At 34.2% G+C, this 27,101-nt stretch overlaps 1 protein-coding gene and 2 pseudogenes across 1 annotated transcript; all 3 read left to right on the top strand.

The window, feature by feature from the left end:
- The first annotated feature begins 1,211 nt into the window (after positions 1–1,211).
- On the top strand, positions 1,212–3,398 carry LOC120090904 (annotated as a pseudogene).
- Positions 3,399–13,506: 10,108 nt separating this feature from the next.
- On the top strand, positions 13,507–14,694 carry LOC120090903 (annotated as a pseudogene).
- Positions 14,695–24,912: 10,218 nt separating this feature from the next.
- LOC120091883 (AAA-ATPase At3g28580-like) lies at positions 24,913–26,404 on the top strand. The gene has a single exon (XM_039050040.1). It carries the CDS (start codon positions 24,917–24,919, stop codon positions 26,360–26,362), a length of 1,446 nt encoding a protein of 481 aa, XP_038905968.1. The 5' UTR covers positions 24,913–24,916; the 3' UTR covers positions 26,363–26,404.
- The last annotated feature ends 697 nt before the right edge of the window (positions 26,405–27,101 follow it).

The following is a 27,101-nucleotide window of genomic DNA, read 5'->3' as shown; positions in this document are numbered from 1 at the left end:
TCTTGGTACCCAATCATTCTCAATTGGTCCTACCACAGATCTATTTCCCGCCTGTGAATCTTCATCTAAGTCTCCCACTCCACCCATTCTAGGGCATGAGTCAGCCACTCCACCGTACCAAAACTTGCGTCTTTCATCCCACCCGTCTCAAAGCTCGGTCAACCTTCTTCGTTTGTTGCACTTCCAGACCTTTCATCTGTCCCTGATGCTGATCATGATCCTGCACCTGTTCGTCGGTCTGCTCGGGTAAGAGAAGCTCTACAATATCTATAGGACTATCATTGTTTTTCCACTACTATGTCCTTAGTTGAACTGTAGTCCTATCATGAGGCTTATACTAACCCTCTTTGGTAGCAAGCTATGGATGAGGAACTTCAGGCATTAGACAAGACTCACACTTAAGAGTATGTTGATCTACCGCCTAGCAAGAAACCTATTGGATGTAAGTGGATCTATAAAATCAAGATCTGCTCTGATGGATCTGTCGAATGTTATAAGGCTCATCTGGTGGCCAAAGGATATTCACAGGAATATGGTATTGACTATGAGGAAATATTCGCTCCAGTTGCACAAATGACATCTATCCAGAGTCTATTAGTTGTAGCAGCTGCCGGGCAGTGGCCCCTTCTTCAAATGGATGTTAAGAATGTCTTCCTCAATGGCACACTGTCTGAGGAAGTGTATATGCAGCCACCACCTGCATATCTTCTCCATCAAACAAGGTCTGCCTTCTTCACCATGCATTATATGGGCTCAAGCAAGCTCCTCGTGCCTGGTTTGCAACCTTCAACTCTACTGTTACTCAGCTTGGATTTTCCTCCAACGTGCATGACTCTGTTCTGTTTTATGTGGATGATATGATCATTACTGGTGATTCTCAGGCTATTTCGGATCTCCGATGCTATCTAGAAGAACATTTTGAGATGAAAGATCTGGGACCGCTCAGTTACTTCCTTGGTCTTCAGGTTTCATTATGCTTTGATAGATACTACCTATCTCAAGCGAAGTATGTAGCAGATCTGTTAGCTCGTTCAGATATCACTGATTTTGCCACAACACCGGCACCGTTGGATTCCAATGTCCGTCTAACCTCTTTTTATGGTGTTCTCCTCCAGGATCCAACATTGTATAGACAACTAGGTGGCAACCTTATATATTTAACAGTAACTAGCCCATACATAGCTTATGCGGTTCATATTGTCAGTTAATTCATGTCCAATCCCTGCATTATCCACTTCACAGTTGATATTCGTATTCCACGTTATGTTAAAAGTGGGCTAGGACATGGACTTCAATTCTCTTCTAAATCCTCTTTTGTTCTGTCTGGATATTCTAACGCTGATTGTGCGAGTGATCCTAAGATAGACGGTCTACCACAGGTTACTGTTTGTATTTGGGTGATTCTCTCATCTCTTGGTGGAGTAAGAAACAAACGATTGTTTCTCGATCCAGCACTGAATCGAAGTATCATGCACTTGCTGATGCAACCTCAGAGGTCTTATGCAACCTCAAAATTCGTCCACTATTCCTCACTGCGACAATCATAGTGCCATTTAGATAGTGCATATTGATGTTTTTTATGAACAGACAAAGCACATAGAGACTGAATGCCATTTTGTCCATCACCTTCAAAACTTTACTCTACGCCTTCAATCCATACCTACAACTGAGCAACCGGCCGGCATCTTCATCAAAGTCCTTCCCTCTGGACGCTTTCTTCAGCTACTGTGCAAATTCAAGTTGGTTTCTACCCTCCCACCTTAAGTTTGAGGGGAGATGTTAAATTGAAAACTTTGATATTAAATTGTAAACTTCTTTTGTTAGGATTTTCAAGTTGCAAAGTCAAGTCTCCTTCTTTTAAATAGTTGAGCTTTGTTAGGGGATTTTTGTTAGCTAATTTTAGTGTTGTACCAAGCTATTTGTACCTGTACAATTGATCAATAGAGACACACAAAAAATCATTCATTCATATCTTGTTTTCTACAAAACTAATTCAAATATAAAGTACAAATTTCCACAATTATAGACTAAAACTATAATGTTCTTATCCATGATATATTGAATTAATTGAAATAGAAATTGAATTAATTGACTACAACTATAATTAATTTACTAAAACTAATTGTAATTGTAGTTTTAGTCTATAATTAATCAATTAATTGAATTAATTGACTATAACTAATTAACTAATTAACTAAACTACAATGTTCTTATCCATTGCTATGCTGCTAGTTTGAATGATTTACAAGGTTCATATGCAACCAGACAGACTTCTTAGTGCAAGAGCGTGACTTAGGTAATCCAACTCATTAAATCATGAAAAAAAATATAAATCAAACTAACATAATGGATAAACTCAAAATAAAAAAAATGATTTAGAAATTTTGTCAAATTGACTTGACTTGACTAATTTATAATTAAAAAAAAGCATATTCACACCAAAAAGTTAAAAATAATCAAATAAAAATAAAAAATAAGAAAAATAACTGAATTTAACAAACAAAGTATCACCCAAATTCAAAACTCTGAGTTGTGAAAAAAATATGGACGAAAAAAAGAGAGAAAAATATTACATCTAAAACGTTTTTTTAAGCATTGATTCTAAATTTACCATTTTTTAAAATAAAAATAAATTTGGTTGAATTAAAAAAATATAAAAATAAAACAAAGAAAATATTAAAAGAAAAATAAGGAGGAGGAGAAGGAGTTTTTTTTTAATATTGTGATTACGAAAACTATTTAGGAAAATATGGACACGTGGGTATCTTCTGTACGGTCCACCGCGAACAGGGAAGTCCACCATGATCGCTGCGATGGCGAATTTCATGGAGTATGATGTTGATGATCTTAAACTGACGTCTGTTAAGGATGATACAGAGTTGAAGAAGCTTTTAATTGAGTTTTCGAATAAATCAATCATTGTGGTTGAGGATATTGATTGTTCGCTTTATCTTACTGGGCAAGGGAAGAAGAAGAAAACAGAGAAGGGAGATGAAGAGAAGAAAAAAGGCATTGAGAAGTAGGTTAAACATGGAGAGAAGAAAGAGAGGAAAGTGACACTTTCTGGGTTGTTGAATTTCATTGATGGAATATGGTCGGCGTGTGGTGGAGAGAGGTTGATTATATTCACGACAAATCACAAGGAAAAACTTGATGAGGCTTTGATTAGAGGAGGAAGAATGGACAAACATATAGAGATGTGTTATTGTGGTTTTGAAGCATTCAAAATTCTTGTGATGTATTATTTGGGTGTTGAATGGCATGATTCCTACGACAGAATCCGGCAGTTGTTAAAGGAGACAGATATAACTCCTACAGATGTGGCAGAGAATTTGATGCCGAAATATGAAGGTGAAGAACCAAATGATTGTTTTATGAGATTGATTGAAGCTCAATAGAGTGCAAAAGATACAGCTGAGAAGAAGAAAGCAGAGGAAGAAGCTGAAGCGGCAAAAATAGCAGAAAAGGAGAAGGAAGAGGAGGAGAAGAAAGCAGAAGAATACATAATAGTGTTATGCTTGTTTGAAAAATGCTTCTTGTATAAATTGATGTAATATAATTGCAACGTATTGGCAAAATGAGTAACCATGGTAGAGTTGGACTAAAGACGAATGGAAAACGACGTTTTTAAAATTTTTTTTTTTTTTTTAAAAAAAACTAGAACATTACATATTACATGTATGAACAACACTCATTTCAAAATCAAAATTCTCAAACTCATTTCACGTATTTGCAACTACTAAACAAATATACAAGAAGCATATTGAAATTGAAATAATTGCACAGAGAGCACTTTATAGGGCCCGACTTGCAATTAACTAAGAGTTTCAAAACCAATCATTTTGACCTTTTGTTTATGTTGTCATCATGTAAAATTACCAATTTAACCCCCGATATCCTCCTCCTTTTTTCTTTTCTTTTTTTTTTTTTCTTTTTTTTCTTTTTTTTTTTGGCATTTTGTCTTTCTTTTTTGTGTTTCTTTGTTACAGAAAGACTCGAAATTAAGAAGTACATCACAATTGACAGTTGAACGTTGTCGACATCTTTCTGTTATATGTTGTAACCACCAGAGCTTCATCTTGACTATATCGCCTGCATATATAAAGAAAAACGAATGCGAGATTAATATAAGAGTGAATAAGAAAACGAGAGAGCAAGACATTTCTTCGTTCTATAATAGTTTTAAGAGTAATAAAAGAGAACCTCCCGATTTGCATAGTGGACGTAGGCCTTTGGCCGAATCACTTAAACTCTCATGTCTTTTCTTTCTCATCTCTACGATCGTTTAGAATTTACTAAAGCATCATTTACACGATTGTGTAGTTCCTATCGCATCGTGTACTCGATTGTGTAGCTCCGCATCCAATCGTCTATACGATCATTTAGCTCTTCAGCTGTCGTCTACACGATTGTCTAGCTCCACTTAACTCTCGTCTACACGATCGTCTAGCGCTTATTCCAATCGTTTACATAAATGAACTATTCGTTTAGTTCTTGGAGCATCATCTACACGACAGAGCTGCCATTTGGTAAACGACTGACAATTTTCAAGCCTCAACATACTACCTCCCCTGACTCTTGAATTGTTATTGATCATTACATCTCAGTGTGTTTTGTGATTGTTAACGTGAAAATCTTGTCATCTAGTATAGGAATGTATCAGCAACAAGGATCATTTAAGCACTCTAATTCATTAATTTTGGCAACATATAAAGCATGTTCTTGCAGAAAAAAGTGAGTTTTATGACATACCTTTGTAGAACCTTTCAAAGCACGATCTTCAGCTGCAATCTTATCTGAATCTTGTTGCAGACCATCTCAAGATCTTCCTCACTATTCTCTTGGTGCTCTAGATTGAGTTGTGCAACTCAAAACAAGCTTGAATCAAGGGATTATGGATAATTGCTCACAACAAACAATCAAGAACACTTTCTTCAAACATGAATTTTCTCTAAAATTCTCTCTAGATTGCATGCACGAAATTCACTTCAAACTCTTCATATATTGCGAGATCATCATGCAAGGAAGAGAGTTACATGAGTTGTAGCTCATGCTTGGAGTAACAAAAGGTAATGGCGATGGATTTTGTGTGGGCAAGTAAAAGATAGATAATGGAAAAACTTGTTTTCCATTTGTGTATTTGTTTTTCCAAATTTTTCAATTTTATCTCAAAATCAAAACTTCATTTTTAAAAAACCATTTTGATCTTAAAACTGAAAATTTTAATTTTATAAAATTAATTTCATAAATTAATATTAAATAAAACTTAATTAATTTAATATCAAATATTAAATTAATTTTAACACATATCCATTTATATATATTTAAATCATATTTAAATATTATAATTTCCTATTTCATTTAATTCTAAAATAAAACATATAATTATATCTCATATAATTACTAATTCCCTTAATTCTAATTGAACGTTTCAAATTAACTTATCACGCTATTCTAGAGCTAGTCCACGAGCTAATAAGGGGACCTCGCGACCTACAAATCATGGCTCCAATGATCCAAGATTAATTGGCTAAAATCATTAGACCAAATTAATCCTCATTCGTTAACTAATGGGTCATTCCACTAAAGCCCATAGTTGCATCCCCTCACTATAGATAATGAGTGTTACGATAGATTTGAACCATAATTAGCAAGTTACGATCGACATCTTCACAATACTGGATTATCCGTACTACGTACACCGTAGGCCTGGGTCAGGCAAATATCTGGTTTACAACCGAGATTAGCATCGTCTGATTCCTCAAGTCCCTTACTGATCCTCTAATGCAAACTGGTTTGTGATCCAATCACCCAAAACAAACTCTCTCAGCCTAGTGAAGGATGTGCCCTTTGTTACAAACCTAGATTCAGTACTTGAGAGAACAACCTTTCTCCTATTTCTAAATCGGGTAGGCGTGAACTCCGTCTTGCATCCTATGTCCCCAACGATCTATCTGGTCTTACCCCTGAAATGGGAGTCTTATTGAGCCGGCGTTGTTGAGCCAACCCTCAACTATGCAAATTTAAGGGCAATCTCGAATAAACAGGAGTTCATAGTTAGCTTAGGATTAAGATCGAGTTACCTAGGTCATCTAGGTGAAATGGTCAATCTTAAACTGTAAACAGCGTTATAAAGTAAGAGTGATTTATTTCTTGGTCCCGATCTTATGCAAACTCATTGTATAGAACGCCCCCACTCCTCATGTCATAACATGTACGAATTAGGATCACATCGTATGTAGCACTTTACAACTCTTTGTAACAACTACAGAGTAGGCCGCATCCAATGGTGTTACTAGAATAAGGTACCCAACCTCATTCATGTACCATAGATCATTTTGACTATTAAATCGAACCTGGTCCACTCTTATGTCTCCACATAAAATTCAAGTACTCATACAATAGTCATAGGTCTTAGTTTATTGGATTTAGACTCTCATACAATTTATGAGATCAATAACAAGTATATTGATTATAGAAAATGTTTATCATTTTACAAACTGCAAGTTTCTAGGACATAAAACCCAACAGTAGCTACACGATTGTTTAGTTCCATCACATAGAACTTGAACGCATCGCTTAGCGCCGCAGCTAAACGACCGCTTAGTGCTATCGCGTAGCACTTCATCGCATCATTTAGCACCGTAGCTAAATGATCGCTTAGCACTTCATCGCATTGCTTAATGCGTGCCGCAGCTACACGACTGTGTAGTGCCATTGTATAGCACCTCCAACGTGTCGTTTAGATCCCACGCAAAAGCTAAACGATTGTATAGTGCTATCGTATAGCATATCAACACATCTTCTAGCTCCCGTAGGTACACAATCGCTTAGCATCCATCATCACAACGACCAATGTCCATTGTTATACGATCGTCTAGCTTTTCTTCACATCGTGTAATGCTTGGAACTAGACGATCGCTTAGCAACTGAACCATAACAATGATTTTGAGCAGAAGCTGAAAAACTAGAACAACAGCTCGACCTTTTTCACTTGTTTCTTCAATTACAACTTAATTTCAACTCTAATAACTCCAAATAAATTACACTCTTAAGAACACATATAAGCTCATCAAACAAGAGCCAATTACAAATTTAAATGAGAAATCAAAGAGAAATTAAAAACCAAAACTCAGAAACCCATATCAGTGCAATCAGTTTCATATTTCTCATATAAAACACCCACCAGACCAAAATTAAACCGAATTGAATGCTTATATGAAGCTCTGATACCAATTGACCAAATTAACCCCCATTCATTAGCTAATGGGGCACTCCACTAAAGCCCATAATTGCACTCCCCTCACTGTAGATATATTATGTCCACATGATTTAGTCATAATCAAAAAGTCGACCCCTTCACAAGTTGTTCGTAATAACAATTGATCAAATATCTATTTGACCATCGAGATTGCATTTTATTCCTCAAGTTCCTACTGATTCTCTAATGAACAACTGGTTTGTGATCTAATCACTAAACCAAACTCTCCCAGCCCAGTGAGAGGGTGGGGCCCCTTGTTCAAGACCTGGATTAAGTACTTGAGAGAACAACCTTTCTCTTATCCTTAAATCGGGTAGGCGTGAACTTCGTCTTGCACTCTATGTCCCCAGCTATCTATTAGGTCTTACCTTGAAATCGGAGGCTTATTGAGCCGACGCTGTTAAGGCAACCCTCACTTATGCAAATCTAAGGATAATTCTGAATAAACAGGAGTTCATAGTAGCTCAGAATTAACATCGAGTTACCTAGGTCATCTAGGTGAAATAGTCAGTCTCATACAGTAAACAACGTTATAAAGTAAGAGTGACTTATTTCTTGGTCCGATCTTATGCAAACTCATTGCATAGAACACCCCTACTCCTCATGTCATAACATGTACGAATTAGAATCACATTGTATGTAGCACTTTACAACTCTTTGTAACAACTACAGAGAATGAGGCATCCAATAATGTTACCAGAATAAAGTACCCAACCTTATTCATGTACTATAGATCATTTTGACTATTTATTCAAACCTGATCTACTCTTATGTCTCAACATAAAGTTCAAGTACTCATGTAATAGTCATTGGTCTTAGTTTATTGGATTTAGACTTTCATACAATTTATAAAATCAACAATAAGTATATTGATAATAGAAAATGTTTATCATTTTACACTGCGAGTTTTAGGACATAAAACCCAACACTGGGACAAAAAGTGGTATCAGAGCTCAGTGAATAGTTCAAGAAAGCTCTAAGATTTGAATTCTTGATTTAGAATAATCAGTCATGAAAACCAATTATGGTAAACGCATATGGAACCATTGTCCTAAATGTCACAGACAGTGTTTTGGGGTAGATTATATACCATCCTACTGCCTATGCCCTATGGATTAAATTGAATGAGATATATCTTAACAAAGACCTGCCCAACAAAGCTTTCTTGAGGGAAAGATTCTTCACCTATAAGATAGATGCAGCAAAGTCCCTCACGGATAATCTAAATGAGTTCAAGAGAGTGTCTTCTGAATTTAGATCAATCGGAGATAATATTGGGGAAGAGAATGAAGCGTTCATACTATTAAATTCTCTACCAAAATCTTTCAAAGATGTAAAGACTATAATGAAATATAGTAGAGAAAGAATTACAATAGAAGCTATCATATCATTTGTGAGAGTCAGAGAACTTGAGTTGCAAATGAGTAAGAAGGATCAACAAGGAGGTGAAAGCTTGTTTTCAAAGGGGAGGAACAAGAACAACGAGAAGAGAAAACATAACAAGGATGATAAGTCCAAGATAAAGTGCCATTTTTGTCACAACATGGGACAAATGAAAAAGGACTGCTATGCCTTGAAGAGAAAATTGAACCAACAGAACAAGGGGGGTAAACAGACCGAGGCTACTGTAGAGGAGAATTTTCTAGTCTATTCAGATGCTTTAGCTACTAATGAAGAAGGTAGAGACTAGAATACTATGGAGACTCAAGATTGAGTGTTAGATTCTGGTTGCGCAGTCCACATGACACCATCCAAGGGATGGTTCTGCACCTACAAGAAGTGAGATGGTGGGCTGATCTATATGGGAAACAATAACACCTACAGAGCTGTTGGAATAGGATTTGTGTCCTTGAAAATGTAGGATGTTTCAGTGAAATTAATTAGGAACGTGAGGCATGTTCGTACTTTGAAGAGAAATCTCTTATCTTTGGGGATGTTCAATGCCATAGGCTATGAGTATAGGGGTGTGAGAGGCACCTTTGAATTATTAAGGATTCTAAAGTAGTTCTGGTGGCAACCAAGGTAAATGGTTTGTTTCTCATCAAGGATGTACAAATGGCACACTCGACCTTGTTGGCAACTGATGAAGAACCTACTGAAGATGAGTTTTGGCACAAAAGGCTTTCTCATATCAATGTGAGGGGGTTGTCAGTGCTCTCTAAATAGGGGATTCTTCCAAGGGATGTTGGAGACAGCCTTAAATTCAGTGAACATTGTATATTTGGCAAAGCAACAAGATAACAATTCCCCAAAGAATAGCACACTTCAAAGGAAATCATTGAATATGTGCATTCAGACTTGTGGAGGCCAGCTCACTCTCCATCTCTAAATGGAGCAAGGTATTTTATTTCATTTGTAGATGACTACTCAAGGAAGAGTTGAGTTTATTTTTTAAAATCCAAAGATGAAGTGTATAGCAGATTTAAAGAATGGAAGACCTTGATTGAGAAGCATACCTCTAAACAAATTAAACATTTGAGAACTGATAACGGTTTAGAATTTTTTGGAGAGGAGTTTAATTTGTTTTGCAGGGAGCAAGGAATAGTAAGGCATAGAACCGTGAGGTACACACCTCAACAAAATGGAGTAGCTGAAAAGTTGAATAGAAATGTGCTGGAAAGAGTAAGATGTTAGTTGTCCAATGCCTTATTGCCTGGAAAATATTAGGCTAAAGTTGTCTCCTACGCCATATACACTCTTAATAGATGCCCACATCAATCCATAGAGCTAAAGACTCTTGAAGAGAGGTGGATAGGACAACCATCTAAGCTGGTACACTTGAAAGTGTTTGGTTATGTAGGCTACGTGCATCAAAGCCAAGGGAAGTTGAAACTAAGGGCTATAAATTGCATGTTCTTAGGCTTTTCACCAGAAGTAAAGGGCTTTAGGCTGTGGCATCCAATTGAAAAGAGGTGTGTGAATAGTAGAGATGTGGTTTTCAGAGAAAATGATATGTTTATGATGTCTGAACAACCATCTACTTCGATGACAAAGACAAGTAGTACGAGACTTGAGGTGGAGCCTAAAAATGATCATGGAGCTTCTACTTCCTCTCAAAATCTAGAGTTAGAAGGTGATGAGGCTACTAAAACCTGTGAGCATGTGTCAAGTGAACAAGTTGAAACACATGGAGACTTACATAACTATTCGTTGGCAAGAGACAGACCTAGAAGAACTATTGTACCACCAGCTAGATACCAAGAGTCTGATTTTGCTAGTGTAGCATTGAGTGCTACCATTTCATTGAGTAATAATGAACCTACCAGCTTTAACGAAGTAACAAATAGCCTGGATGCTAGACAATGGATTGAGGCAATGAATGATGTAATGAAGTCCCTCAACCAAAATGACACTTGGAGACTAGTATCTTTGCCAAAAGGGTACAAACCTATCCTATGCAAATGAATTTATAAATTTAAAGAAGAGATTCCAGATGTGAAAAAGTCTAGGTTCAAGGCTAGGCTTATTGCTAAGGGGTTCACTAAAAAGGAAGGTATTGACTACAATGAGGTGTTTTCTCCAGTTGTAAAACATACTTCCATCAAACTGCTCATTTCCTTAGTTGTGCAAAAGGATTTGGAGCTAAACTAGTTGGATGTAAAGACAACCTTTCTACATGGGCTGTTGAATGAGACAATTTACATGAGGCACTCACCTTACAAAAATAAAACATGGGAACTGACTGATAGACCACTTAACAAAGGAGTCATTCTTTGTAAATGGGTCTATAAGAAGTTCTTAGGAGAAAGCAGTCAAGAAATGAAGTATAAAGGCAGGCTAGTTACCAAAGGCTTTAAATAGAAAGAAGAGGTTGACTATTTAGAAATTTTCTCTCCAGTGGTTAAGCACACCTCAATCAGGATTCTTCTTTTCATTGTGGCCTGTGAAAACCTTGAACTAGAACAAATGGATGTTACTACAACTTTCCTACATGGAAGCTTGGAAGAGGAATTCTATATGGAGTAACCTAGGGGTTTTGAGGTTCAAGGGAAGATAGAACTTGTTTGTAAGCTGAATAGGTCCTTATATGGACTGAAACAATCTTCTAGGTGCTGGTATAAGAGATTTAATGTATTCATCAGCAAAATAAACTTTGTGAGAAGCCCTATGATCCTTGTGTTTATTATAGGAAGCTTCCAAATGGTAGTCTAATCTACTTATTATTGTATGCAGATGACATGTGTTGGCAAGGAAAAGTATGTCTGAGCTAAATGAGATTAAAGATCAGTTGAAGGATGAATTCGAAATGAAGGACCTAGGGTCAGTTAAAAGAATCCTAGGTATGGAAATCATCAGACAAAGAGTCCTTATGCTCGAAAGGTGCCAGACATATTTAATATGTGTAATGCTAAATCAGCAACCACTTCTATGGATTATCAATTCAAGCTATCTTCCAAGGACTCCCCTAAAGATCCAACTAAGAAACAAGCCATGCCTAATATTCCTTATTCTAATGCCATAGAGAGTTTAATGTATTTGATGTTGTGCACTAGACCTAACCTAGCTTATAGTTCAAGTCTAGTCAATAGATACATAGGTAACCCTGGAAAAAATCATTAGGAAGCTACCAAGTGGGTATTTCGATACCTATTGGGATTTGTGAATAGAAGTCTATTATATACAGTTTCTAATGAACCTAACTACTCCTAAAAGGGTATGTTGATGTAGGTTTTTCAAGGGACAATGATAAGAGGAGGTCTCTAACAGGTTACTTCTTTATGTTAGGAGGAAACCTTATAAGCTAGAAGTCTACCCTATAATCAGTAGTTGCTCTATAAACTACTGAGGTTAAGTTCATGGCAGTAACAAAAGAAACCAAAGAAGCAATTTGGCTACAAGGTTTAATTACTGAGCCAGGCTACATACAAAAATTAGTAGAACTGTTATGTGATAATTAGAGTGCAATCCATTTAACCAAAAATCAACAATATCATAACAAAAGAAAAAACACATTGATGTAAAACTATTCTTTGTCAGAGACATCATTGAGAAAGGAACATTCATTATACATAAGGTTAAAATAGAAGGCAGTTTTAGAAAGTTGTTATACATCATTGAGACATCATCTAAAGCATTACCAAGACCTAAGTTCAATCATTGTCTAAATCTACTCAAAATCTTAGACTTAAATAAATAAAAATGATTAACGAATTTTTGAAGATCTTTAAGGTGTTTTCACTTCAAGAGGGAGATTTGTTAAAAATGTGAACTAAAAACCCTGCTCTTTCCTCAACTCTCTATCTCTTCAGTACCTGTCCAAAACAAGTAGAAGGCAGTTTTAGAAAGTTGTTACAAATAGTTTCTAGTTATCTTAAAATAGTCCGTGTTTCATTCTTTCTGTAAGAGAAGTTAGAGAATATTTTGAAAGAGGGAGCTGAGAAAATGAGAGAACTTATCTGTATATTTTGTAATCCTGAAGTATTTTGAATAAAATCTTGAAGATCTATTTCAACAGTGGATGTAGGTGGATCAAAAAATCGAACCACTATATTTCTGTGTGCCTTCTTCTTTTCCTCTTTGATTCCCTAATCATGCATGCTCAAAATCATTGTTCTTAAGCTCAAGATCTCCATCAATACACCTACAAAACGAAGAATACAGAACAATAAGGAGAAAGGCTCTTCAAACCCTAGCCCTGAACAACTCTCTATCGAAATGAAATTGAAATAAAAGAGTGAAAGAAATTTACTTACTTTTTTTTTTTTGGCTCTTTGTGAGTAACTTGGAAAAAGAAAAACCACACACGGCAGATAATCTTTAGTGCTTTTGGATCAGTTTAAACAAGAAGGAATTACTTTTGGGCCTGACATCCCTTTTTTCTTTTTGGGCCCATCAGAATATCACCCACGATAGCATTTTTTAGTTCGAGACGTTTTTTGTGGTTTCATTTAATTGAAGTCTTGTATCCGTTTGATGTGCTTTTTAGTTGCTTGAAGTTCTGGTGTTGCTTTGAGGGGGATTTTTAATTGCTTCAAGCTAAGCTCCAACTTATGAAATAGTCTGGTGTCTTCTACATTTTTAATAGTAAACATCCAAATGTTTTTGTTTCTTTCACAGAATAAGATCTAGTATAACATTGTCTTCACTCGATGAGCGTTGATAGAGCTGCACAATGGAATTATCCTTTTATGCATAGCCAACGACATGGCATCGACTATGATGAGGTATTTGCCCCTGTTGTTCGCCTTGAAACTATTCGTTTGATTATTGCTCTGGCAGCCCATAATCATTAGAAGATACATCAAATGGATGTCAAATCGGAATTCTTGAACAGAAGCATGGAACAACCATTGGGTTATGAAGTCAAGGGTGAAGAAGATAAAGTGCTTCAATTGAAGAAGGCACTTTATGGTTTAAAGCAAGCATCAAAAGTATGGAATTCGAAGATTGACAAGTACTTTCAAGAGAAGAAGTATATGAAGTGTCCTTATGAGCATGCCCTCTACATCAAAATGTAAGGTGAAAGCATACTAATCATTTGTTTATATGTTGATGATTTAGTATTTACCGGAAACAATCCTAGCATGTTTGATAAGTTCAAAAGAGAGATGGCAAAGGAGTTTGAAATGACGTACATTGGTCTCATGAGTTACTATCTTGGGATCGAGGTCAAACAAGGTGAAGATGGGATTTTTATATCCCAAGAGAGTTATGCTAAAGAAGTGCTCAAGAATTTCAATATGAATGATGCTAATCCAGTTGGAACACCGATGGAATGTGGAGTCAAAATTACCAAGCAAGATAGAGGAGAGAAGGTAAATTGTACATATTTCAAAAGCTTGGTTGGAAGTTTGAGATACTTGACATGTACAAGACCAGATTTTCTTTATTCGGTTGGAATTATTAGCCGATTTATGGAGGAACCGACAGTAACACATTGCAAAATGGAAAAAATAATACTTCACTACATTAAAGGGACGATTGGGTGTGGTCTTTCCTATGTCTCTTCTAGCAATTTTGATATTGTTGGTTATTGTCATAGTGATTGGTGTAGTGATTTGGATGATCGAAAGAGCACTACGGGGTTTGTGTTTTTTATTGGTGACACGGCGTTCACATGGATGTCAAAAAAGCAACCCATAGTCACATTATCAACATGCGAGGCAGAGTACGACGCAGCAACTTCATGTGTATGTCATGCAATTTGGCTAAGAAACTTAGTGAAGGAGTTGAAGTTTCAAATGGAAGATCCAATGGAGATTTTTGTGGACAACAAATCGGCCATTGCCTTAGCCAAAAATTCGGTATTTCATGGGAGGAGCAAGCACATTGATACCTGATTTCACTACATTCGGGATTACATTACGAAGAAAGAAGTGGAACTCAAATATATCAAGTCACAAGACCAAGTGGCGGACATTTTCACAAAGCCCCTCAAGTTGGAGACTTTTATCAAAATGAGGAGTTTACTTGGTCTAACAAATCAAGTTTAAGGGGGGGTGTTGAAACGTTTGTCATTATTAAACTTTATTTGTGACATTTAGTGTGAATTTTGGGTTTTGTAACTTTTAGTTTTTTGTAACCAATAGTGATTTATGAGTTATAAGAGTTATGTGAGTTATGAGCATTTGATGACATTTTTAAGTTATAGGAGTTATGTGAGTTATGAGACTTTTGTAACCATTGGCATTCCTATGGTTATGTTTGTAAGCCTATATAAAGGTATGCTTAGTTGAATGGAAAATATATCTCTCATTTTTTATATTTGTCTTCCACGTTCTTTTTCTAACATAAATTACAGAAGTTACTTTAAAAGAGAATTGAAATTGTAATCACTGGTGAGCATATGATATATTGATTACATTGTTTTATCTTATTTTTGGTTGGCCAGGTATCTTATGATTTCCCAGTGTATATATAAAAAAAAAAAAGAGAAATGTTATTGATTTGCACGTGCATAAGCAAAGAAACATATATTTTTTTAATTTTCCAATAACAAAACGATGACAAATATTTAATATCAAACAATTTATTGACAAAAGTAGATGAAAAACTGACATTGAAGATAGATGTCCAATGTTGGTTGAAAAATCGACATTAAAGATGGTATTCTATGTCGGTCGACAACCAATATTGAAGGTAGTTGGCATTGAAATGTTGGGCATGTGTAATGTTGGTTGAAAACCGACATTAAAGACAACTGACATTGAAGACCTTTTATAGCATGATCTTTGATGTCGGTTTTCAACCGACATTGTACCTCTAGAATGCCAGTTTTAAACCAACATTAAAGCCCAGTTTCATAGTAGTACCTAGAATTGGGCTTCAATGAGAAAGAAACTAGAGGAAGAAGGAAGAAGAAGAAGCGAGATAAAGAAGCTAGAAAAAGAAGCTAAAGGAAGAATTCAAACAAAGAAGCTAGAGGAAGAATTCAAACGAAGGGAAAAAATAAAGGAAAAAAACTTATAGTTGTTTGATAAGGAATGAGAGGAGGCAAGAGGAATAAACAAGAATTCGTTTGAGCACCAAGCCCTCGCACGCGATCTAGGGATAAAATGGTAACTTCACACGTGGTTGATGTAAGTAGAAAGCCATTTTTCGAGCAAATTTGAATTTTGGGAAAATTTTCATCTGGTCCCCTAAAAAAGGGCCTTTCATACAAAAAAAAAAAAAAAAAAAAAAAACCTTAAGAATATATGTTTTTCAATTTTCAATACAAAAATCTATTTTATCATTTTCTAAATAAATAAAAACTTCTTACTTTTTGTTTAATCCCTTTCCCTCTCTTCTTTCTTCCCCTCCTCCTTATGAATCTTGGTTCTCCTTCCTCTTGAACGATCCCACTCCTTGTGTGTATGTCTTTTTTTAATAAGAAGAAAGGGAAAGGAAAAGAAGAAAGGGGAGGAAAAAAAAAGTAAAATTTTACACGTGCAGTGTGAATTTATAATTTATATCAATTGAACTTTTAAATTTTCATTAGTGAATCAATCTAAATCCTTCATAATTATATTTGAAAATCATTCATGCATCAATTCTCACACCTATGTAAACTTCCTTTACATGTCGTTTTATAAAGTAAACCTTAAGATTGATACATGAACGATTCTCAAAGTAAATTCTACATTACTAAATTGATTTACTTATAAAAGTTTAGGAGCTAATTGATAGTCTGACACCATTATATCCTGAAAAGATTTTTTTTTCAAATAGAATATAATGAAGGATGTAAATTGATACATTTATGAAAGTTCAAAATTTAAATTGATATCATTCTTGATCCAGAGTCTTAACTAACCCAACTTCATAAATTTTACGAGTATGTTTTATATTTAAAAAAATTATAAAATGTTATAAATATTTGAATTAAATATAGATGTTCATAGATTATATATACCTAAATATTTTTTTATTATCTTCCCTATATATTTACCTTTTCCATATCTTGTCAACTCTATAAACACTAGAAGAATTTCGGGCTTTAATGTCGGTTGACATTAAAGGGCTTTAATGTCAATTGACAACCAACATTAAAGATAGTGTTATTAAAGCCCTTTAATGTCGGTTGTCTTTAATGTCGGTTTGGAACCAACATTAAAGGGCTTTAATAATACTATCTTTAATGTCGGTTGCAATTGAAGCCCAAGAATCAAATGAAGCCCTTTAAACTGACATTGAAGCCCAGAATCTGTCAGTTTTATCAATTATTGTCCGCTTTTTTTTAAATTCCGTTGCCGAATCCATTTTTTCGGTAAAAAAATATAACATGACACATAATCATCGAACGCTGTGGCTACGACATATTATTCATGTCTGGATTGTAAATCTATTACATTTAATCCGCAAATTCTGCTATAAAATTATAATTTAAAAGGTCATACAATAATTCAGACCTTGAAAACACAAATTACAAATAATATAAATACTATGAGTTTACTGTCCCTTACCAAATCCCTTCATAATTCTTCTTGAACAGACCCTCCCCCAGCTTCATAGTGTCTAGTTATAAGCATATTTCTCTGACCACTGTTGTTCAAAGGATCACAAACAAAAAAGGTTTAAGACAAAGGATTGAAAGCGAAAATGTGATCAGAATTCATATTCAACTAACCGTGTTTATTGGGAATGTACATAAATGGTACATTCAAGGCAAAATTCTTGTAGTGAATATGTTGGATCTAGAGTTTCGCAAAAAAAAACATAAAGAGGTTGCGATACCAAATCTTTACTCCTTTGTTACACGTGCAAAACAAGAAAACTCAATAGTTGAATAAATGGGAGATTATTCTTTTTCAAGATCTTGAAGAAGAGAAGCTTGGTTACCTAGATATGAGATACAAAGACGATGGAAAATTTTCGGCAACATAATGATGCTACCACAACAAAACCAAAAATTTACCTTGAACTTGTTCAAAGAAACACACTCCCAAAAAAATTTCACAACCACTTGTTCTCAACAGAACTATCAGAATTCCCAAAAAGTATTCAAAATGAGTAATCTTACCCAAAGCAACCTTAAACCTTAACTCAAGCACCTTGAATCAAATCTAAACTACAAATAAATAGTACCCATAAATTATCAGACCTCAACATGTTCTCTATTATTCATGCCAAAAATAGATCCCATAAGATGTGATAAGGGGTGACTATCGAAGTCATTGCTCACATAACTGTAGGTCAACAACTTTAGTAAAATGAACAATTTCTAAATTTAAGAAGTTCATTGGGATGGGCCAAAACAAGGATAAAAGTTACACCAATTTTCAAATTTGAATTTTGCCTCTGATGCAGAAAACTTAGGGAACCAAGTACCATATGCATCATAAAACACAAGCCTTTTCTCAACAACCCTTGACCAAAATGTCGCAAATAGGAGAATATATAGACAACAACATAGAATCAGAAGAGTTCCTAACAAAAGCAACAAATATGTGGAACTTACGACTGCAAAATTTTGATGTCAAAAACTATAATGGAAGAAATTAATTCATATAAGCACCAAACTAGGATTACTTATAAAACAAGCTAAAAAGAGATGAGTGAAACCTGTGCTTATGGATCATCTTTTACACAGCACATGCTTCCAGTAAAAATATGCAATCCATATCCCTTTTGATCAACTAAAAATCGTGGAAAAATATGGAATCCATAAGACAAAATTGCATGGGAATTTTAGGGGCATAGTTAAAATTTGCCTTTACAGGGAGAGAAGAAATACCTATCTTTATAAGCTGAAGATAAATTAGCATGAGCTTTAGCCACAGTAGGCCGGATATTGGAGTTCAGGGCAAAAGAAGACATAAGAAAAGAAGAAATGGGGAAGGAGTTCTGGAGCCATAATATTGAAATAACCCCATGTTTAAAGCCAAGAGATTGAGCAAAAAAATCAAACCAGAAACAAGCTGCAAATAAACTCACCATGTTCCTGAAAAGAAGAACCATGTATGCCACATGATCCAAAGTATGCCAAAACATAAGCATAAGCATATGAAAGAGGAAAGGAGGAAATTAACATTCAAAATCTAAAACTCACATGATCCAATAGTGACAAAAATGAAGAATCCAAGAAGAATAGGGCCAATAGTTTAGTCCTTTCCCTTCTTTATAGCAGTCTCAGGCACAACCCCTCTTTAAAATGTTCTTCTTAAACCTTTTCACCTTCCAATCCTCAAGATGCATGATTTTGTCTACAAAACCCCTATCAAATCAAATCAAATCATAAATCGAAAAATCTGCAATGCCAACAATATGATCTAAGATATTGAAATGAACCGCCTGATCAAAAGTTAAACTAGAAGCTTTACAAGTCCAGGAAAATATGAAATAATCACTAGTTTATCATTAGTTTATTTACATATATTTTTCAACCTCATCAAAGCTTTCTCTAGTCCTTGCATCTAAAGATTAGCACAATGTAAAACAAAAATTAAAAGCAGTTTTGGACAGAAAATGTTTTTCCATAAATATTAAGTTCCATTAGATGACGATCAACAATGTAAAATAAAAAAGGGGGAGTTGTCCAAATATAATTAGTTTTCTTTCTTTTTTTCCGAAATTTTTGCTTGTATTTTCTCTTATAAGAAATATTGAATATAAATTGTGAAAGAATTAACCATAAGTTTCTTCCAGCCTTATACTTCTACAATCTTCATCGAACAAGTATATCCAATCCTGTTGTTGACTTCAATATTTTAGATCTCCGTGTTTGGTTTGTAAAAGACTGTAAAAACTTATGAGGGACTTTTTGTGGGATTGGAAAAACTTGTCTAACCTACAAGAAGCAACACAAATCCACATATTCGACCAAGAAAATCTACCCTTGTCTAGAATGAGATCTAAAATGTTGAGACGACGATAGAACATAAAACTATAAAAAGCTTTCACAAATCTTTCTAACTATGGAATCTTTCTAAAAACTAACCACACTAGAGTCCCTTGCTAAGTACCAACAAGATCTGCAAAGACCAAAATATTACCAAGTTGTAATTAAGTTAATTTCACTGTTCCTTAAAATTTTCCTTCTCTTTTCTCCTACAACAAGTATTGTATACATTGAGAAACAAAGAGAATTCACACTATCATATTCCAATAAATTAATAGATTGAGTAGAAGAATACCTTTAATGACGTCGTGATGGAGTTTACAGTAGAAGACTCTCCAACACCCCAACAAAGAATAAAGGTCAATAGAGCTAGAAGAACTGGAGCTAGTACATTTATAGAGAAAACTACATTTAATGATTAAGAGGTGTTCTATTTTCAAACCTCTAGTACTTCACTGATAGAAAACTACAACCCTTAAAACCTTCCAATAAAAATAATACAGTCAGATCCTTGTACCCAAATAATCCATAAGCAAAACAAAAATACAACCAAAAAACACAACCATTCATGGACAAAACAACTTTCCAACTCTATAATATTCATGGATGAAACAACTGAATTTCAACAACAATAACCGATAGCCTCCTCCATGTAAATTTATATAAAAAGAATTAGCTCTTAATGTTTCAAAACCAACAATGAAGCTGGGAAATTTGTGAACAATAACAAGAAAATTGGAACAAATGCTGTAACACAATTAATAATGTTCATTCTTCATATTCGATGACTTTAGACGTCCATATACATTAAATTTTGTGATTTTTAGAGACCAAGGAAGAAAATAAAAGTAAAGGCATCAATTTAGACAAGAAAATAATGTTTCTGAAAACTTCTTTAGTTTTATCTAAGAGTGCAAATAGCCAGCTTATGTTCGATGATGAAAACACAATAGAAACTAAAAGTTACTGCACAATAGCCAAAATGAAAAAGGCTTGAGCCTCAAAGTCATAAACAAGCCCAAAGATAACAACTAAGAACCAAGTTCAATAATAAATAAATAAATAAATAAATAAAAGAGATAAATCAGACATTTTTTCAAGGGTAGTGTAAATATTGAAGCAAGAACTAAAGGGACAATACTAGCACCATAAGGAGTAGGAACCATATGGATGGTGACAAAGCCCCACTTTCAAGTGTCCTTGCAAGGAAGAGTAGGGGGCTTTTCATTCTTGCTACCCCATTATTGGATATTTGCATTCAAAAGTTAGAAAATCAAGTAAAACTCATTTGAGCACTCCCCTACTCTCCCATATACTCAAAGTAGTCTTACCTTACACTCAAAGTAATCTTATTTTACACCAAAAATAATAAAGATCATTAAACTTAACCAACTTATTTAACTTTTAAAATAGACCTAAATGACACTCGAACACACAATAGACTCAAAATAACAATTTAATCACACAAAGAGATATAAATCAAACTTTAGTCAAACACAATAGGCTCAAAATTAAACTTTAATCACAGATAGGCCAAAAATTCAACTTTCAAAAAACATAAATGTAGGACTCCACTATTTTTTAAGGACGACAAGACAAAGGCTTCCGTCACTATTCATATTTGGGTGAAATACTTTACTCTTAAAAGTAACTTGGATCAACAAACAATATACATTTTTAAACCTCGCAACCCTATTCAACAAAAAACGAAGATTGTACCCACATAATCATCTTGAACACAGATCATCGAATGCAACAAATAAAAAGATAATAAATATTCTTATTACATATGTGTGCGAGTTGAAATTATTTTGTGTATATAACTAAATTTGGGACATCAAGAAAATCCTTGCATCATGAAGTGAATATAGCATAACCTATAGCTCGATACAATTATGATACAATTTTTCTTCATGCTTATAGAGAATAAAATGACATTGCAAAAGTTAAAATAAAAATAAAAAAAATGGAAAATGTTACAATAGGGAAAAAGCAAAAACACATAGGAAAGTAAGAAAATATAATTTTTCGCCCAACCTACAACGGCATAAACTCAATTTTGCTATCAGTTATGAAATTGAATGCCAAAAATAATCAAAGGAACCTAATAAAAAAACCCAAATCCTAAAAATTGAGCAAAATCCCATAAATTACGAGGAAACCCTAAATTCTTAAAATCAAATAAAATATCTCACCTATTGTTTTTCTGCAAATCAATTCCAACCAATTGAATTACCTCTCTTCCTCTTTTGATTTCTCTGATGTAATTTTCTGACCTTTCTTCCAATGAATTCACTGAATATTAGTTTATGGAATTTAAATCACGACTACTTTCAAATGGAACATCAAGGAGAAAAGAAGAGAAAAAAAATCCTATAAGGTAATTTTGGAGAAAAAAATAAAGCCCTATCTAAAAGGAAAAAAAATAGAGGAGGGTTTAACGCTAGACTAACGAAAATCAAAGAAAACATGGGAGATTTATGTAAGAGTAAGAAATTTACCAAGTGAGTATTGATGGAGAAGAAGCTGGAGATGGATCATTGTTCAAACGCATGAGGAGAAGGAGATGTTGTGAATGAATATGAAGAATGAAAGGAAAAAGAAATTGGGGAGGGGGGAGGATGAAAGTTGGTTTTTTTTTTTTTAAAAGGTGGATTAAACCGACATTAAAAGTATACCTACAATGTCGGTTTAAAACCAACATTATACATCCAATTTTACTTTTTCCAACCGATATTAAAGCCTAAAATTCTTGTAGTGACTATACATAAATTTTATATATACGCGTAATAACCAAGGAAAATATGCTTTCCATTCACCCTTATACTACAACAATTATAATATAAAGACGATGCATGTTAATGCTTTTTATACATGCATAAATATAACTCTTATATTATATGATGCATGAGCATACTCTTACATAATTAAATCATGCTTCTCTAAATTATAACATTTACAATAAAGAGATNAACAGAAAAAAGGGGAATCAATTTACCAAGAATCAATTGGAAAACAAAGAAGGAAGGTCAAAATTGGATTGTGATGAAATTCGATGTTGTTTCTCTCTTCGTTTCAACTATCTGTAAATTGAGGGATGTGTGTGTGAAAACCAAAAATCATATGTCAAAAACAAAGAAAAAAGATATATTGAGAATTGTTTTTCTGCAAATCAATTCCAACCAATTGAATTACCTCACTTGCAAGGAGAAAAGAAGAGAAAAAAATCTTATAAGGTAATTTTGGAGAAAAAAAATAAAGACCAAGCTAAAAGGAAAAAAAAAAAAAAAATAAAAGAAGAGACAAAAAATCCTATAAAGTAATTTTGGAGAAAAAAATAAAGCCCTAGCTAAAAGAAAAAACAAAAGAGGAGGGTTTAACTGTAGACTAACGAAAATCAAAGAAAACATGAGAGATTTATGAAAGAGTAAGAAATTTACCAAGTGAGTAACGATGGAGAAGAAGTTGGAGATGGATTGTTATGGAGAATGAAAGGAAAAAGGAAACGGAAGGAAAAAGAAATGGGGGATCCGCTTTTTGAAAAAAACAAAACCAACATTATACATCCGATTTTACTTTTAATCGACATTAAAGCCTAAAATTCTTGTAATAAAATATTTATAAATAGTGGTCATTGGGACCTTTGAGAGATACAACTGAATATGGAAGACATTTACTCTATACTTCTCTTCTCTCTAGTTTGTTCTTATTCTCTTGTTTCATAATACGTTATTAGCATGAGTCTCCAATTGGAGTCGATTTGTTGGGATACTAAGAACACTAAAAATGATTTGTTGGGATACTAAGAACACTCAAAATCTACTCAAATATTATTTGAGGTATTTAGAACGTAAAGTTACCAAAAAAAAAAATGGTGAGTATTTTAATTTTCATATATTTGATCTATGTGGTTGCAAATTGATTGTTGATTTATTACATTTATTAGATCCATGGTAAAATCTATTCGTATTTTTATGTTTCTCTTGGAGTTGCTAAAAAAAAAAAAGGAGGTTGAATATTCACACTAAAGCCATGAAGAAAAATTTTCACTCACACGAAACTTAGAATTTCTACTTTGGGATGGGAATCCCTAATTCTCAATCATTAAAAATCTCAAATCAATTTAATTTCAATCTTAAACATTGAGTTAGATATTACATTAGATCAAGTATCTTGAGACAAAGAATAGATTCTTGATCAAGATTTGAATATTTCACAAGATAGAATAATCGCTCTTGGCTAAACTTGAAAGAAGCATAAACGCTTCAACTCGATTAATCGCAAAACTAAACTTAACTGATCAAAACAGCCTAAGGGCAAGATTTTAAATAACCTCTATTATAAAACTCTAATACCACGTCAAAGTTCATAATATAAGATAAAAATAACCCTGCGTAAAATATCATAAAAAAGATATAACTGAAAAACGCTAAAATTATCAAAACTATTAAATAAACTGTAATTAATAATTCGTTGCTCGGGACAGATAGTTTAGTACCTATCATAACTGATATGGTTAAAATTTAATAAGATTTGTTACCTATATTTGTATATTAAGAAATTGATTAGCACTATCTAAAAATTGATTATGACTAAATGTATTTTTTAAAATAAAAAAAGATTAAGTCATTATCTAGATACTTAATTTTAATGAAAGGATGATTAAATTGTTAAAAATTTGAAGATGTTATCTATTAAATTGTTATATATTAAAATTTATGGAGTAATTTATTACAAAATTGAAAATATATCAACTACATTGTTAAAAACTAAAAGTGTATGTAAGTTGTTTTTCTAAAAAAAAAAAAAAAAATAGTTTTGGAACCGATGTATTTTTTAACTTTTACTCTTTGTAAAAAAAAAAAATCTTTAAGAAAACTTATCATAGAAATAATTATTCACAATCCTCAACTTTTTGATAAATTATATATGTGAGGTGGAGGATCAAAACTTATAAACTCAAAATTACGGTACATACTTAATCTGAATTGCATTTAAATTAGGATATAGTAAAATGTCACGATCTATTTGTCTTGATCCCTTAAATCACAATTTATTTTGTTTAATCCAAATTATTTGATAAAAAATTTTTAAAAAATAATGAATATAAATAATTAAATGTAGAATTTTAAAAAATAGAAAAATAACGGAAATTATTTCTCTCAAATAGCAAAATTTAATTTCCCAAGAGTTTGATAGAATTTTCCTTAAAAAAAGTTAATAAAAAATTTCATGTGAAAAAATATATTAATATCAAGTGACAAATTTAAAATTTGTTAAGCTGTTAAGATTCTCCCCTTCAATTTTCACCGTTGCAAATGCAATGGAAAGTCACACACATCTTCTTCCTCCCCTCCTCTATATAAACCCTAACCCCTTTTGATCAGCGAATGGCTATGGCGATGATGAAACTCTGGACTCAAATTGGGTCATTTATGGCGACCATCATGTTCATTTGGGCAATGTTTCAACAGTACTTTCCGTACCAACTTCATCGCCCAATACAAAGATACTTCTATAAATTCCTCGGTTCTTTTTATCCATACATTACAATCAATTTCCCTGAATACACCGGCGAACTTCTCTGCCGGAGTGAAGCTTTCACTGCCATCCAAAACTACCTCCGTTCACGAACCTCCATCCGTCCCAATCGCCTCAGAGCAGAGGCCGTCCATGATACCAAATCTTTACTTCTAACTATGGATGATAACCAAGAAGTCATTGACGAATTTCAAGGCGTCACAATCTGGTGGACTTCCTGCACCACTACGCCCAAAACCCACACCATTTCTTATCACCCTTCTTCCGATGAGAAACGATTCTACAACCTCACTTTCCACCGCCGGAACAGAGACATCATTCTTGGCTCTTTTATTAATCACATCATGAAACAAGGCAAGGTCGTGGAGATTCAAAACCGGAAGCGGAAGCTTTATATGAACAACTCCGACAAAGATTGGTGGCATAAAAGTAGTTGGAGACATGTCCCTTTTGAGCATCGTGCAAATTTTCGAACTCTGGCTATGGATCCCAAGAAGAAGCAAGAGATAATCAATGATTTGGTCAAGTTTAAGAATGGAAAAGAGTACTATGAGAAGGTGGGCAAGGCTTGGAAACGTGGGTATCTTCTCTACGGTCCGCCGGGAACTGGAAAGTCCACCATGATCGCCGCCATGGCCAATTTCATGGAGTATGATGTTTATGATCTTGAGCTGACGTCTGTTAAGGATAATACAGAGTTGAAGAAGTTGTTGATTGAGATTTCGAATAAATCGATTATTGTGATTGAGGACATCGATTGCACTCTTGATCTCACTGGCCAACGGAAGAAGAAGAAAACAGAGGAGGAGGAGGAGGAGGAGGAAGAAACGGAGGAAGACCCTGTTATGATGGCGAAAGAAAAGGAGAAGAAACAGAGCAAGACGACACTTTCTGGGTTGTTGAATTTCATTGACGGAATATGGTCGGCGTGCGGTGGAGAGAGGCTGATTATCTTCACGACGAATGAGAAGGAAAAGCTTGATGAGGCATTGATTAGAAGAGGAAGAATGGACAAACACATAGAGATGTCTTATTGTGGTTTCGAAGCATTCACAATTCTTGCAATGAATTACTTGGATGTTGAATGGGATGATTCATATGATAAAATTCGTGGGTTGTTGGAGGAAACAAAAATGACTTCGGCGGATGTGGCTGAGAATTTGATGCCGAAATATGAAGGTGAAAAAACAGAGGAGTGTTTGAAGAGATTGATTGAAGCTCTTGAGAGTGCCAAAGACGAAGCTGAGAAGAAGAAGAAGAAGAAGAAGAAAGAGAAAATAGTTTGCCAAGAGAACCCTTAGGAAAGTTGCAATGGACTTTCAGCTAAAGAGGCAAAAGAAAATGTCCACATTGATGTATATTAGTTTAGTTCTAAACATTTCTTCGGTTAAAATAATCTGTTTGATCCATATATATAAAAAGACTCCCATTTTCTAGATTCTCTGTTATTAGAATGTTTAATTTTAGTCATTAATACTATGACAATCAACTATCTTTATGTATCTCATAGGCTAATAATAATAATAATAAATACCTTTCAAAATAGCCAGAACTTCAGCTAAAGGAGGGTTATATGGAAAATTGAAATGGTTTGCCGCAACAAACTTTCAAGTGAAATAGCGGTCCAGCCAGAGGAAGGAGGATCAGAAAACCAAAAGAGTGGAAGAATTGAAATAGTCCACACCAACTTCCACAGAGTACGATCTGTTGTCTCAAAAACATTCAAACAAATTATAGGGAGGGGTACCCATTGAGAGCTTTTCGTGTTTTATTTTACTAGGAATTTCTAGGGTATGTACAACAAATTTTCCTTAATACATGGAGAGGTTACAACAATTTAACTTTACAAACTAATAATCAAATCTAAACAATCTAACTATATCTACAAGGAAATCACGCATATTCTTAATACCCCCTCAAATGCATGATGGTAGAGAAGCCATGAGTTTGGAAGAACAGCGGGCAAAGGAAGGATTGCAAAGAGAGTGCTTTAGTGAACAAGTCGATCTTTCTGAACAACCTTCTCTCAAAGTAATACTC

Source organism: Benincasa hispida, chromosome 11 (genome assembly GCF_009727055.1).
Source record: "Benincasa hispida cultivar B227 chromosome 11, ASM972705v1, whole genome shotgun sequence".
NCBI classification, from domain to species: domain Eukaryota; kingdom Viridiplantae; phylum Streptophyta; class Magnoliopsida; order Cucurbitales; family Cucurbitaceae; genus Benincasa; species Benincasa hispida.
The sequence above is the reverse complement of the archived record's forward strand: the minus strand, read 5'-3'. Positions and strand labels throughout refer to the sequence as shown.

Bases quoted from the DNA above. Each gene is read 5' to 3' on its own strand.
- LOC120091883 (XM_039050040.1), top strand. From the start codon at position 24,917: ATGGCGATGATGAAACTCTGGACTCAAATTGGGTCATTTATGGCGACC.